Source organism: Osmerus eperlanus, chromosome 7, assembly GCF_963692335.1.
Source record: "Osmerus eperlanus chromosome 7, fOsmEpe2.1, whole genome shotgun sequence".
In the NCBI taxonomy this organism is placed as follows: domain Eukaryota; kingdom Metazoa; phylum Chordata; class Actinopteri; order Osmeriformes; family Osmeridae; genus Osmerus; species Osmerus eperlanus.
This window is the reverse complement of record NC_085024.1, coordinates 10,555,244-10,570,100: the sequence shown is the minus strand read 5'-3', so window position 1 is coordinate 10,570,100 and position 14,857 is coordinate 10,555,244. Positions and strand designations below refer to the sequence as shown.

The 14,857-nt window shown below is 48.6% G+C and overlaps 1 protein-coding gene across 1 annotated transcript in view; it reads left to right on the top strand.

Annotated features, from left to right (window-relative positions):
- Nucleotides 1-14,857, top strand: part of ulk4 (unc-51 like kinase 4) — a 71,535-nt gene that overhangs the window by 37,392 nt on the left and 19,286 nt on the right. Inside the window, exons 30-33 of the mRNA XM_062464834.1 lie at nt 245-293; nt 7,094-7,199; nt 11,455-11,621; nt 13,576-13,674. Coding sequence (XP_062320818.1) covers nt 245-293; nt 7,094-7,199; nt 11,455-11,621; nt 13,576-13,674 — 421 coding nt within the window. The remainder of the gene's footprint in view (nt 1-244; nt 294-7,093; nt 7,200-11,454; nt 11,622-13,575; nt 13,675-14,857) is intronic.

Here is a 14,857-nt window from a genome sequence, read left to right as displayed (position 1 = left end):
CTGTGTTGTACGGCGGTAAACACGTCTGTGTTCTGACGGGAGGTAGCGCTCGGCTGGATTCTCAGACGTGGGCCTAATGCCAAAGCATGTAAAACATCTCTGGGAGAGAACATGGCCTGAATAACTATCGGGAGGCGGATTGATTAGTATTGTCTGCCCGTGTTACGTTGCTTCTCTTTAACCTCAACGCTTCTCAGGGCTCCGCGGCAATGTCTGTTGTGTTTCTCTCTCTCTCTTTCTGCAGGCTCATCAGCCAGAGCCGCATCCTGCCTGTGGTGTTCCAGATCATTGCGGTAAGGATCCCCTCTTTCTGTCTGTCTTCCCTCCACCCCTCTCGGTCTCTCTATCTCTGCCTATTTTTCTCTCTATTTGTCCGTCTCATCATTTCTGTTTCTCTCCGAGCTCCCTCTCCTCCAGTGTTTCCCCTGTCTGCCTCAGTCAGGATTTATTTATCACCTCCACTTTGTCTTTCTCTTGTGGTCGGGCAGGAAAGCTATCTTGGACCAATAAATGGTTTGTCAAATTCCCACTACAATACTGCGCTGCTTCTCCCCGTCTTACAAAAGGCCCGGGGTGTAAAATGCAGCCAAAGGAGCGATGGGATGAAAGGGCCATTACAAACCCTGCTGGTTCAGTCCCCTCTCTTTCTTTCTTTTTTTTTTTTTTTTTCTTCTGTCATGAAAATATATGACTCACATTGGGCGGGGAGGACTTTGGGCTATTGGAACATAATTCAAAGTCTTTTTTTTTTGTGGGGGAATTCTGCTGGGCTAGACTGTAGCTCGTAAATGCCCCCCCCCTAGCCTGGCTGCTTCTTTCTTTCTCTCCCTTTCTCTCTTTCTTTCTCCATAATCATCTCAGCCTGTTTGCTGAAGCTTTATTGATTTATTATGCTAATGCAGTTCGCCACCGATGACCTATCAGGGTGCATGTGTAATTGAGTGACAGAACGGAGGGTGGGGCGGGAGGGGAGCTTTGATTAATGGAGTGAAAATATGAAGTCCACCCACATTTAAAATGACACACACAGGTTCCATATTCAGCAGACCAGAACAATTTATGTTGCAGTAAACATTCAGTCTCTCATCCTGACCTCCCTGTCCCCTGCTGTAGTAAAACATAGCGTTTAATGAACGCGACGCTCCACTGCCCTCGCCGACACCACACTGCAGCCTGTGAAATGCCTTGCTTGTAAAAACAGCGCAACACACTCTGAATTACCCAGGCGTGGATTGATTAGTGCTGTCTGCTCTCCATAACCCTCTCGCCATTAAGTTAGTTAGTTTGACTCTCCTTGAAGAGTGTGACATGGTATCTCAGACACACACACACACTCACCCTCCCCATACGTGTGACTTCCCTCATCTGTGTTCATAGGTTGTGCCTTTGTATGGGATAGTAATTGTGTTGGTCGGTTTTTGTATAGTTTGTTTTGAATGTTGTGTAGAACTGTTGTCAGATAATCATTGTATTGTATATTGGTTGTGTTGGTCTGTAGTTATGTTGCACTGGTGGTTGTCTTGGACGTTGTTTGTGTGTGAAAACGCAAACAACGTGTTGTCATTGGTAGTACCGAACCGTGTTTGTGCTAAATAAGGGCCGTACTGTAGGGTAGTGGTTGTGTTGGGTTGTGTTTATCCAAACCACTAGCCTCTGCAGAAGTGAAATAGACCTCTTCTCTCTTACTCTAAAGTCCATTTCAGCAGTTTCCCAGTCAAAGTGACATTGATTTGGCCCCAGAGTGGTCAGGAGAAGAGAGGAGAGGGAAAAGATGGGAGGAGGAGAAAGCCTAATGGAGATCAGTAATGAGTGCAGCGAGGAGAAGCCAATGTGATTGGCAGGACCATTGATTAAGGCTGGCCGCATCAGCACTCCTGATCCTTAAAGAACAGCCATGGGACCGTCCCTGTTCTTACCTCCGGCCCCTCGCGCCCTGGCCAGCACAGCTAGACCCCCGCCACTCAATATCCACTCTGTCTCTCTCACTGCCTGTCTGTGTCTTTGGAGTCCTGGCTTGCCTGTGTGTGTCTCTGCCTGTCTCACTTTCTGTACGCCTGTGTGTCAGCCTGTATGTCTCTCTGCGTGTTCGCATACCTGTGTGTATATCTTTCCGTCTACGTGTCTCTCTGCTTGTTTACCTACTTGTCTGTCTCTGTTTGGAGTAAGTGCAGTGAGGGAGGGGCGCCGTGCTTTTAATGACTATCGAAGATAAGCTTGGACGGTTAACTGCCCTGACTGTCAGTTTGAGACACATCAACAGGCTGTGTTTAAAGGCTAGCGGCAGCAGTCGACACGAAAAGCACAACAGCAGACCGCTCCACCTAATTGCTCCGATCCCCACGTGGCGCGTGCTGTATGTGTAGTGGAGGTGGTTTGGAAACAGTCAGAAGCACCGAAGGAAGCTCTGTGCTGTCTTCCTGGGTTCGATATAAAAAATATAGTTTGAGGAAAGCCTCTCAAAATGTCATGCTCCCTCCAAGAAGAATCAATGTCATTTTACAGTGCAAGACGCCACGCGGTCGGTTTTGCCTCTCTGATTCCCTCTGCTCTCATTAACAGGTGAAAAAAAAGAATCAACAGAAAGGAAAAAAAGGACTGCAGTGCGACAAATATCGATCTCGGGAGCAAATTATCTCTAGAAGCAAGTAGCTACGCCCGGAGCGGAGTTAAACACAGTCTCTCCATCTCACGGCAGCTGTTACACCTCACGGCAGCTTAACACCTCTGCCAGTCATCCTTTGGTTAGGGAACTGTACTGTACAGTAGCTATTAGTGAGGCAAGCTTAGCCGAGCCATTCAGGTGTGCAGGTAAGAGTGTGAGGGGTTGAAACTAGGACAAATACACTCAGGTGTGCAGGTAAAAGTGTGTCCATGCATCCTGAATTTGCTATATCTTTACACAGTGTAAGTAAGACCATAAAATGCATCTAATATTGCTTTTTGAGGGTTTTTAAAATCAGTTACTGTATGACAAGTGACATGCACTGCTCTAGGTCTGCATTGGCAGAGACCTGAGAGACCTTGCACCAAATGGACTTTCATGTTAAATGACAATCACACCTTCCAGCTCACACCCCTGGAAGAGTGGTCTCAGCAGTTGAAGAGGAAGGTGAACTGAGGAAGATACCAAAGTTAGCATTTCAAGTTGTGCTTGTGTAAATATATACCGGTCAGCCACAACATCGAGGAGTCAGGTGGCTGAGCGGTGAGGGAATCGGGCTAGTAATCTGAAGGTTGCCAGTTCGATTCCCGGCCGTGCCAAATGACATTGTGTCCTTGGGCAAGGCACTTCACCCCTACTTGCCTCGGGGGAATGTCCCTGTACTTACTATAAGTCGCTCTGGATAAGAGCGTCTGCTAAATGACTAAATGTAAATGTAAACATTATGACCAACTGCCTAATATTATGTAGGTCCCCTTTTGCCGCCGAAACAGTCCTGACCCGTCAAGGCGTGGACTCCACTAGACCTCTGAAGGTGTGCTGTGGTATCTGGCACCAATGCGTTAGCAGCAGATCCTTTAAGTCCTGTAAGTTGCGAGGCGGGGCCTCCATGGATCATACTTGTTTGTCCAGCACATCCCACAGATGCACGATTGGATTGAGATCTGGGGAATTTGGAGGCCATGTCAACACCTTGAACTCTGTGTTGTGTTTCTCAAACCATTCCTGAACAATTCTTGCTATGTGGCATTATTCTGTTGAAAGATGCCACAGCCATCTGGGAATACCGTTTCCATGAAGGATTGACATAGTCTGCAACAACGCTTTGGTAAGGTGGTATGTCGTACGTGTCCACCTGAATGGCAAGACCCAAGGTTCCCCAACAGAACATTGCCCAAAGAATCACACTGCCACTGACACTCGCGTCCTCGTTGTAGGCGCTTTTGCCAGTGGACAGGAGTTAGCATGGGCACCCTGACTAGTCTGCGGCTACGCAGCCCCATGCGCATCAAACTACAAAGCCCTGTGTGACACCTTTCTATAAGAACCAGCATGAACCTTTTCAGCTATTTGAGCTACAGTAGTTCGTCTGTTGGATCGGACCACACAGGCCAGCCTTCGCTAACCACGTGCATCAGTGAGCCTTGGCCGCCCACGACCCTCTCCCCGGTTCACCGCTTTTATCTTCCTTGGACCACTCTTTGATAGGTGCTGACCACTGCAGACCTGGAACACCCCACAAGAGCTGCAGTTTGGAGATGCTCTGACCCAGTAGACTAGCCATCACGAAGTGGCCCTTGTCAAAGCCGCTCAAATCCTTACCTTGCCCATTTTTCCTGCTCCTAACTTGTCAACTTTGAGGACAAAAAATGTTCACTTTCATGCCTGATACATCTCACCCACTGACAGCTACCATGATAACGAGACAATCAGTGATTCACTTCACCTGTCAGTGGTCTTAATCGGTGTAGTTCTAAAGAGCTTTTCATGTCATGTTTGATATGCTTTTGTTTCTTATTTTACGCGTGACGTGTTAATATTGGGTCCAGTCTTGTACGATTGATACTTTACAGGTTGTGCACAGCTAGTGCATGCAGCACACCCAATTGTGTCTCCATATTCCTTCGTCTTCCAAAGGTGTCACGTTTGGTCTGCTGCAGCCACTGAGCAAGCCGTGATGGTCCAATTACAATTTTTTATGTGTCTTTCACATAGCGGGTGTCCCAATTTTAGTACGCATATTAGATGTAGTATATAAGGAGATGGTCAACCAATCACTTTGAGTTTTGGGTATTATACGAATTACGGTGCGTTATGCGCCTAATACAATTTCATTGCGACTGCCTTTGTTCATGGTTTCTCTGAAGATATGTTTTTGTATTGATTTGTTTCATCAGTACGTATTGATTAGGTTATTATTTAGCATGTCAAGTTACTGGTTCTCCTCGTACGTATCTCACACACTAAGGCAGTGAATACACTGAGCTAGTTGGATTGATACGGCTATTAACTGTTCATAGACATATTCGCTTTCGAACTAGGTCAACTGGAGGTCTCTGAATCATTATTTCAGTTGGGCTTTCAATGCTCCCTAGTTTTACCGTAGCCTCTGGGGGTCCATTTGTGTACTGTGACGGTGGTTTATTCCATATCCACAAAATCAAATTAACAGCTGTTTAGTGTATAAGCTTGTCTTGAGATCGGTGCCCTGATCAAGCATAGGAATGATTCTCACCTACGTCGGAGATATATGTCATTGACCGTTTAGCGCAGGACGTTACAGGTAACGATATATGTACTTTTCTTTGTTGGAGTCAGATATTAATAAGTCAATCTCCCTGCCATCAAATTGTCTTCCTGTCGGGGATGAGCAAACTCAAACGTCTCCGTCCTACATAGCTAAGACTCCTCGGTCAAGTGGAGGGGTATCCTGCTTGAAGAACCATGGGACAATGTGAGGATGGCCAGCGCTGGGTCCGTCACCCACCAGAGAGAGCCTCATCTGAGCCGGCTGCCAGGCTGGGTGGGGAGACCCTTGACCTCCAGCACAGCCACACTCTGGTCTGGTGGGGTAGGGTGCTGAGGATGATCTGAGCACGGCTTGGTAGACAGACAGATAGGCAGGCAGACAGACAGACAGGCAAAGATCATGTCCCAGCTCTGGGCTCCACAATCCCAACACTACTGATCAGATAGAGGGAAGAAATCCAGGGCATTGCAGAGAGGGAGGGAGGGTGGGGGAGGAGGAGAGTTGAAAAGTTGCTCTTTTCCCGTTATCTTGTTTCCCGGAGACTTGAGAGTTGAATCTCAACCGTGCGCCGGAACGGCATACTGTTCTTTAGTCACATTTCTTAAAGGTTACACTCCACCTGCAACAAGGATGCTAACAAGCTGGGAGCGGGCCAGTCAATAAGAAGCGATGTTGCCATGTATGTATTCATTAAGGACTTGTAATATATGCATGACCCTGCACCCTGCTCCTCTCAAGTGGCGTAGCCCAGATAGCTGTTCCGGACCTGGGCCTTGAGACTCCTACACTCCCCCTGTTCCTCCAGGGGACTGGGGTGGACCTTGGGGAACCTCTCTCTCTCCATCTCTACCTCTCTCCCTGTCAAGTCTTTTTGGAGCACTGTTATGCCTTATCCCAGACCTTAATTATGGCCTTCATTGATTTTCTTGTGTGTGTGTGTTTCTTTCTGCCTGTGTGTGTGTGTGTATCCCTGCCCTGCTCACTAGATATTTATGCAGCCTTCAGACAGGAAGTCAAGGATCATCAGCTCCCCCCATGTCCCAAAGTAACCTTCACCTCTTTCTCCTCCTCTTCCCACTCCCCTCCATCCCTCCCTCCCTTCCTCCCTAGCCAGACCACACTCCCCTTCCTCACCTGAAACCTTGCATCTTAGCTTAGTGTGAAGAAAAACTCAATTTCCCACCAAGGAGCGCTGCACACATGCAGATGACTGTGTTTTCTTTTAGCACAAAGTGCTTCATCACAGCTGGGTCCTCCTGCCAGCAGTCGTGGCAGTAATGTATGTGATGCTCAGGGGAAGGCAGAAGCTAAATTCCTGTACGGGAGGGGTGGGGGGGGGGGGGGGGCGCAACAGCTATCTTCCCTCAGCTGCAGTCTTTATGCTTGTGGAACAGGGTAGGGCTGGGTATGTTGAGCCTATAGAGAATCACAGGCGTGTTGTGTGTGTGTGTGTATATGTGGGGAGGGGGTGGATGAGGGTGTGTTTGGATGAGCAGTCGTTATGTAAACAAGCCTTCTGCAGCGGTGTTGCCACGGTAGCTCTCGACTGAATCCTGCCCGCAGGCTTTCAATATTTGAGGATTCGGAGGAAAACCGAGAGAGAGAGAGAGAGAGAGAGAGAGAGAGAGAGAGAGAGAGACTGCCCCGTGAACTTCTAACTCTGCTTCTCTACCTCCCTCTCCTCTTCATCCCTCTGTTTGTCCTCTCTCCTAGTGGAAGTGTGTGTTGCCCATGCATTCGAAAGGCAGGGATGAGAAGAAAATATCAACACACACACACACGCAGGTCTCCTATAGTTGATGTGGTTGTTGGTGATAAACCTTGCCCACACACTCCTGGATGAAGACTACAGGATTGTTGACCTCATGTTGTTTTCTTTCTGTGTGTTTCTGTTTTTGCAGGAGCACCAGGAGAACCTCTTGGGTGGAACCATGCAGAACGCCATGGCTCTCCTCTCCAACCTGACAGCCCACTCAGACACAGACCTCCGGCCTCTCTACCAGCTAGGTAACGCTCTCCTCTCCTTTTCTCCTCTCTTCCCCTCTTCTTCTCTTGTTCCCTTTTTTCTCCTCTGTTCTCCTTTCTTTTCCCTCTCCACTCGAGTCTTCTCCTCATATCCTTTCTTTTTCTGCCTCTCTTCTCTCTCCTCCTCTCCTCCTCTCCCCTCTTCTTCTCCTCCCTCCTCTCTCCTCTCTCTCCTCCTCTCCCCTCTTCTTCTCCTCCCTTCTCTCTCCTCCTCTCCTCTCCTCCTGTCCTCTCCCAGCTCTCTCATGTTTGAGTCATGACTTCACAAACAGACCTGACATTCCACATGCTCCGCAGAGAAGTTTGCAGACAGCTCCTCTCCGGTCTGCCCACTGTTTTCTGGGCTGTGTGTGTGTGTGTTTTCTGTTAGCAAATAGTCTGAAAAATGCTAAAAACATGAAGGCACTTCCATTGTGATCCATGCCACACGGCGGCTCCTAAGATGAGGGGGCTCCACTTGTACACACTGTGTAGGAACTGGCCTGACCTCGGGAAAGATAGGAAGGGGGGAGGAAAGCTAGAGAGGGAGGAAAAGGAATAGGAAGGGGGGGGGGGAGAGACAGCCTCAGTGGGTTCTTGGAGGTAGTAAACTCTGTTGATGTGGGTAACCGTATTCCGTCTCATGTTGCATCACGCCCCCGCATGCCCTCCATGAATTATGGGTGTGTGTGTCAGAGCGCTCCGAGCTCCAGCCATGTAATTGGTCCAGAACAGGATATCCTGATTCTTAAACAATCAGGTCCCCCGTCCCCCCCGATTTTGCGGCGTCCTCTCCGGAACTAGCTCTGGACTTGAATGACTTCCTCCCTCCTCTGCTTCCCCCACCCCCTTCCTGCCTTCCTAATGTGTGTGCATGTGTGTGTGTGGATGCGGGGGGGGGGTGGGATTCATCTCTACGAGGTACTTCATGAAGTCAGCATCATTATGCGCCAATGAGCTCGTCTCCTTTCTCAGGGAAATGTTGACCCAGCACTAAATATAACCCCTGCAATTAGGTCTCTCTCTTCTCTCTCCCTCCCTCTTTATCTTCCTCCTCTCCCGACCTCTCTCTCTCGCTGTCCACAATGCTGGGTTAAAGCCCTCTCCATGCAAATGCAGTGTGTGTGTGTGTGTGGGGGGGGGGGTTGCATGGGACAGGGTGGAATACAGGTAGGTAGGGATGGTGGTTGGGGGGGAGGAAGGGAGGCAGGGAGGGGGGGGGGTGAGTCAGGTGGGAGGCCGCGGAGGACAGCAGGGGGGAGAGGGGGGTAAGTGGGTATAATTGGCTCTTTTAGGTGTGACTGCGAGAGAGCAGAGATGAGGATGCTGCGTGGCAGGGAGAGGGAGGAGGAAGGAGAGGAGAGGAAAAAGGATGAGATGAGGTTTATAATTGGCCAGATTTCCCTCAGCCCGAGATAAGAGCCCCTTGGGAGTGGAGCAAAAGGAGGAGAGGAGGAGGAGGCGAGGCAGAGGCTGAGACGCTGCTAAGAGGAGGAGGCTGAGGACAGCCGTCTCTGGGATGCTAATAACCTTTTGTGTTTCTCTATCTCTTCCTCACTCTCTCTCTCTCTCTTTCTAGCACTTTCTTTCTCTTCCCTCTGTCTTGCTCTTAATTCTTTCTCGCTCCATTTTTCTCTCGCTCCCCTCTTTTTTTCTTTCTCTCTCCCCTCTCTCTCTCTCTCTCGCTCTCTCGCTCTCATATTACACTAGCCAGTATTCACTAGCCAGGGCCTGACTTAGACACAGACTCGAAGAGCCCTGGATGATGCATGAGATGACACGATCATGGTTTTAATCAGGTTTTCCTAAACTAGGTCGCCATTGTTTTGCACAAACATACTTGTCTCCGCTGGCTCTATAACTGCCACCACACCCCGGGCTGGCATGATGCAGGATATTGAACGGGCCTGGCAGGATCATCGTGGTTCTCATCACGATGCTGTAGCCGAGACACCAAGCAGCCGTTGTCTGACTGAAGATATCCAGCTGTAATTTGATTGTCTCCACTCGCTCCTTCGCGCAGGGCTTAAGTTTTTCCTCAGTGGAAATCTGGCCCATTTCCACCACTCTCCTGGTGCCAGAGTTTCTGGGTCTGGCTGTGTGGTCCATTCACCAGAGTCGTGTGTGTGTGTGTGTATGTGTGTGGCTGCTTGAATCTGCGTGTGCATATTTATCCCTGACTGCCTTTCTGTGTGTTCATGTTCAGTTATCTCTAGTAAGGCAGAGACAGGCACACGACTGAAAGGCTACTGTGTGACTGATCAACGACCAAACAACAGTGTCTCTGGTCAGCTACTCAAAGCTCCTACAACTCTACCCAGCTGCTATGAGGACATGTATTCCTACTGAGTTGGTCTCTACTATTTCTCCTATGACATTACTATCTTCGAGGGATTTCTGAGAACTGTGTGGCTTACCAAGTGAGGACAGCAATCAGCCATATGTTAGAATGCCGTATTCGAACTAACTTGAGGGAGATGGTGTGTGTATCTCTGGATAAGAGCGTCTGCTAAAAATGACTAAATGTGTATGGTTTGACAGGGACTATTGTGTGTGTGTGTGTGTCTGTCATTGATTGTTGTGTTGCTCCTCACAGCCTCCCAGACAGTAGGTGTTCCTCTGCAGGGTTTATTGATTCGACATTAGCAGTGTCCAAGTTAGCGCTCCTTTCATCAGCCTCTGCACATTCACACACACGCTCGCTGAAGACCACCGATCGATGCTGTTTTTACACGTGCACGTAATATATATATATATATATATACGCAATACGGTGTCGCGTATGTGTGTGTGTCTGCGTGTGACTTTTGTCAAATGGCCATGAAATGAGCCTTTAACCATGCATCGCGCACCACGGTTCAACCACCCAACAGTGTTATCCACACAAGATGGATCCTTCCAGCTGTAAGAAGCAGCCGGTGCCTTCTACAGAAAGTGTCCCCCGACTAGACCTGTCTGTCTAATGGGAGGGGTAGAGAGAGGTAGAGAGAGAGAGGTAGAGAGAGAGGTTGTGAGAGAGAGAGAGAGAGAGAGAGAGAGAGAGAGAGAGAGGTAGAGAGAGAGAGAGGTTGTGAGAGAGAGACTGAGAGACAGAGAAGGGTTCTCAGACAGCAGACCACAGTTCAACTCGCAGCCCTGATCCGAGGTGACGGGTGAGAGAGACGAGAGGCCGGCGAGCTCTGAAGGCTCAAACGGCCTCCGCCGTGTGAGAGCGTCTGATTATTCATAACCATCTCAATATTTCAACAAGCGCAAGAAAAGGAAGGAGACGGGTGGAGGCAAAGGTTTCCCGTCTTCTGAAAGAGATCCTATCTCCGCACCTCTCAGTAATTGGAACGGAGGAACGACCCGATCTGTATCTCAATGATATTAAAGGAGAACAATGTCTGGAGGAGCCACGTATGAAAAGACTCAGTCTTGCATTTTTTTTTTTTCAAATGTTTTTTATGGGGACATCATAATTTTTTATTCTTCCGTATTCTGCCCTCTGCATAGTCTACATTTCTATGGCCTGACTTGCAGATAGGACCCCCACACCCCACCCCCCCCCCCCCCCCCTCAAAAAAAAGAAAAAACAAAGCTATGGCTGTATGAAGGTGGAAAGCACTTCCACTGAAGGTCTAAGTCAGTTCATGTGCGTGTTAAACGTAAGGAAGTGCAATATCATGTTAGGCTGGAGGAGCAGTATTGATGCTTTGTAAAACACAAGTTTGTACTTAACTAGGCATGTCATTCACTGTAGAGCCCTATGTATTAATGACGGCAAAGGACAAAGAACAGGGCCTGAATGGAACCTTTTTTATGTATCTGCCAAAATTAACCGTTACTTTTTCCAGGACCTTGTTGTAAAATATTTCAACCAGCACTTTGTTTACTTATATATCCACTTGTGCACTTTGTCTTATCTGTCATGGTTAATGTCATGGCCTTGTTTGGTGAACAGTCGTTTTGTAATTCTTGTACTGTAATGTTTTTCAGCTATTGGTGTGTTTGTGGTGAGCATGTAGACCTTCAACCCAGTTGCTGGAGAGCTACCTTCGTGAAGGTTTCTGCTCCAACATTAATCCAGCACACCTAATTCTAATAATTAGCTGGTTGATGTGTTAAATCGTGTTAGTTACAACCGTGTATGGAGCAAAAACCTACAGGCAGGTAGTTCACAGCGAACAGGGTGTCTATGTCTGTGCTCGGTTGGCCAGGTCTGATGGAGGTGGTGAGCGTGATGAGGATGGTGCTCAATCTATGCTCTGTTGGCCAGGTCTGGTGGAGGTGGTGGTGAGAGTGCTCTCTGATGCTGCTCTGCAGTACCTAGAGAGGGACGAACGCCTGGGGAGGAAGAACGTGCAGGCGATCCTGCTGTCTCTGCTGGAACTCCTCCACAACCTCCTGAGGAACATCTCCACAGTGGTGCGTCTGGCCCTGCAGGTAAGACCTTCTAGAACTTACAGTACCACGCTTTCTGTTACTGATATAGCTTGTCAGCTATTTTCTAAATGTTCTTTTTGTGGGAAAACCAGACCATGGCTCTGGACCAGCTCTGGTAGGATATAGCCTGGGACACTTGACTCAGGTGTGGGACCAAGACCTTGACCAGTCAACAATGAACTGTACCCATCTCTTTGTCAGTCCACTAGCCTGCTAACCGTCGCTAGCAGACGTGTGGCTTACCTCATCTGATTGGTGGATCTGAATGATGGAAGGTCCGTCCAAGCATCTTGTTAGCGTATAGCGTAGAGTATCTCTGGTTCACCTCACTATACAGTAGGTCCCAGTCAAGGTCCTCCTCTTCTAGACCTTACCCATGTCTGGGAGCCAGACCAAGCTAGTACCCCTCCACCTACCGCAGGGGACGGCGGCTCGCGTAGAGCAACATCTATTTGTCCCCCCTTAACTTATTTGCGGCTGGGTTGACAGCGGCTGGGAGCGCGTGTCTCCTTGAAGTCAATCTTCTGAGTGAGTTTGGAGACCAGGAGCAGGTCCCCAGCCCCAGGGGCCCGCCGCCTCGTCCTCCCCCCGGCCCTCATTATCTGCCGAGGCCTCTTTTGTCCTCAACACACCAGCGAGCTCCCAGGAACCCCCCCCCCCCCCCCCCCCCCACCATACATATTTATGACTGGACATGGGGAGAGAGAGGGGAGAAGGCAAATGCGCAGCGGAAATCAATTCGCTCAAAGAAAAAAAAATGCAAAGCTCATTAAAAGACTTCGGCACTAAACTCAAATTCATTTGGGTAATAAACCGATAAGGGAGGAGAGTACGTGCGCCGCACTTACCCAAGTCTCTCTCTCTCTCTCGTCTCCATCCTGTCTCTTTCTCATTCGAATACTGTCTCACTTCTACGCTTTCTCTCACTCTTTTTCTGTCTGCGATCCCCTCTCTCTCTCTTTCACTCATTTTCTTTTTCACACTAGCTGTTCCTCTCCCTTTTTTTCTCGCTCCCTCCCTCTCTCACAGCATCCTCAGTGCATCTCTCTTTCTCTCTCCCTCTCTCTCTTTCTCTCAGTCACCCAGCATTAATATTTCAAATAGATGAGGCGGTTAATGGCAAAAGTCCTCCACGTCTTAAATTAAAACAGTGTTGAGAAGAGGCAGACAGTCAGAGTCACCTCACAACAGCCAGACATGCTGGATAAAGTTTTTTGTGCAGACAAAAAAAGATTGAGTTAAAATAAGCCAGCAGGCTCAATGTACGCGTGTGCGTGAGTGAGTGAGTGTGGGAGAGGGACAGGGAGGGAACTCGACAACCCACCAGACAGAATGTCACTTTCAGTTTAGAACAATTCCACTGCCGTCTCGGAAAAACGAAAGTTTGCCGTGTTTAGTGGTGTGTTTTCTTCTAACATCTATTTTAATCAGCCGTGCTGACAGAATGACAGATTTGGTCTGGAAAGCGTATCTCACTCGCCAAAGGTGCGGTGTTCATTAAGACTATTAATGCCCTTCTGTTAGTCTGAAGGCAGAAACTCCACAGCCTTCAAGGCCTGAGGAGAGAACACACAAACACACACCCACACTCTCCCGGTCACACACACACCCAGTCTCTGTTGAGTCCTGTAGTCTCTACGCCCCACTACAACTGTCAGGCTCTGGTACAGCACTCGGGTCACACAATGACAGCCCATCTCTGAGCTCAGCCATTATTAAACACGTGTGATGAAACCCCTGCCTGTCTGCCTGTCTGTCTGTCTTCATCCTCTGTACTCTGAAATCCGCGCGCCCCTCTCTCTCCCCTGTCTCCGCTGTAATCCGGTGTGGCAGAGCCAAGAACATCACTCTACACACAGTATTATTGTCAATCAAGTGAGTAAATGATCTCAAGCCTTACTCTGCCTGCATGTGTGTGTGTGTGTGTGTGTTTGTGTGTGTGTTCTCTCCTTAGGCCCAGCAGTCCGAAACAGGAGAAGAGACCCGGGCTGCAGAAGAGCTCCTGTTCATCAACAAGCCTCTGACAGACCTGACCAGTCTGCTCATAAACATGGTGAGACGGGTGTGTGTGTGTGTGCGCGCGCGCATGCGTGCGCCTGTGGTTACTGTGAGAGTATGAGTGTATATAATTAAATGTAGTTCTGTTTGGGTTTGGCTTCAAGCTCGAGGCCCAATATTATTTCATTATAATCTGCAGTTTTCACGTCTGGCTGTCTGTATTCGTGAGTTGAAATCTCCAGGAGCCCCCAAACTATCACCTTGCAGTGAGAGGGGGAAAGGGAGAAAGAGAGAGCATGTGGGAGAGGAGAGAGAGAGACAGAATAAAATTATCATGTTTCAATCCACGCTAGCGTCGGATCTCGCCGCCTCGGGTACCTCGGAATGCATCCCGCGGAGGACATTCTATAGGAGGGGAGAAAAACCCAGCCTAGACCCTCAGCAGGATAGGATCAATTCCAACCACCTGAAATATTCAGCAGCCCCTCGTCACTGCCAAGGTCTGTGCTGGACCTCCACCTAACCGCTCTTCTGATGCAACATGATTAAGACGATCGGTTTTAGATTCCTTGTCGATAACGCTCACCCGTCGGACTCGATAAGTCCTGCAGGCGTCTCTGTTTCGTGTGGCCTGAGAGACCGTGAATGGAGATACGGATAGCCATGACTGAATGGTCAGATGGGCTCCCAGCATGCTGGGTTGGAGTTAGGTTGTTGCTGTTATGAGCCCTGTCTCCACCGTGAAACAGGCTTAAGCAAGATGAGAGCCTGCGTGTTTGGAGCCCGAGTGCTCGTTTATCTCCAAGTGATTTCTCGTCGCATGTTAACATTGCCTTTCAGTTGAAACTCGATTTGAACACTCCCAGGCACCTGTGATTGAAGACATGTATTAGGGTGTTGTGCTATTCGCTCAGAAGGCTCACTGTAATAATAAAGTGCGCGCGTGCACACGCACACACACACACTGTTGTTAATGTCCCTATAGAATGTCCCACATTCTTTTTAATTTCACATTTTGCTTTTTGTTGATTGGTGTTCTATACTCTAGGCTCTAGTGCAGGGGTGGGCCAATAATTTTTTCGAGGGGCCACATGAGAAACCTGAAATGTGTTGGAGGGCTGCACCAACAATAACTTAAAATTCTGCTCACTATTCATTTTCTCCCATTGTAAAAAGCAGTACATTATATATTTTGATTAGCTGCTACTGGTTTTCAGAAGAATAAGGATATTCTGTAA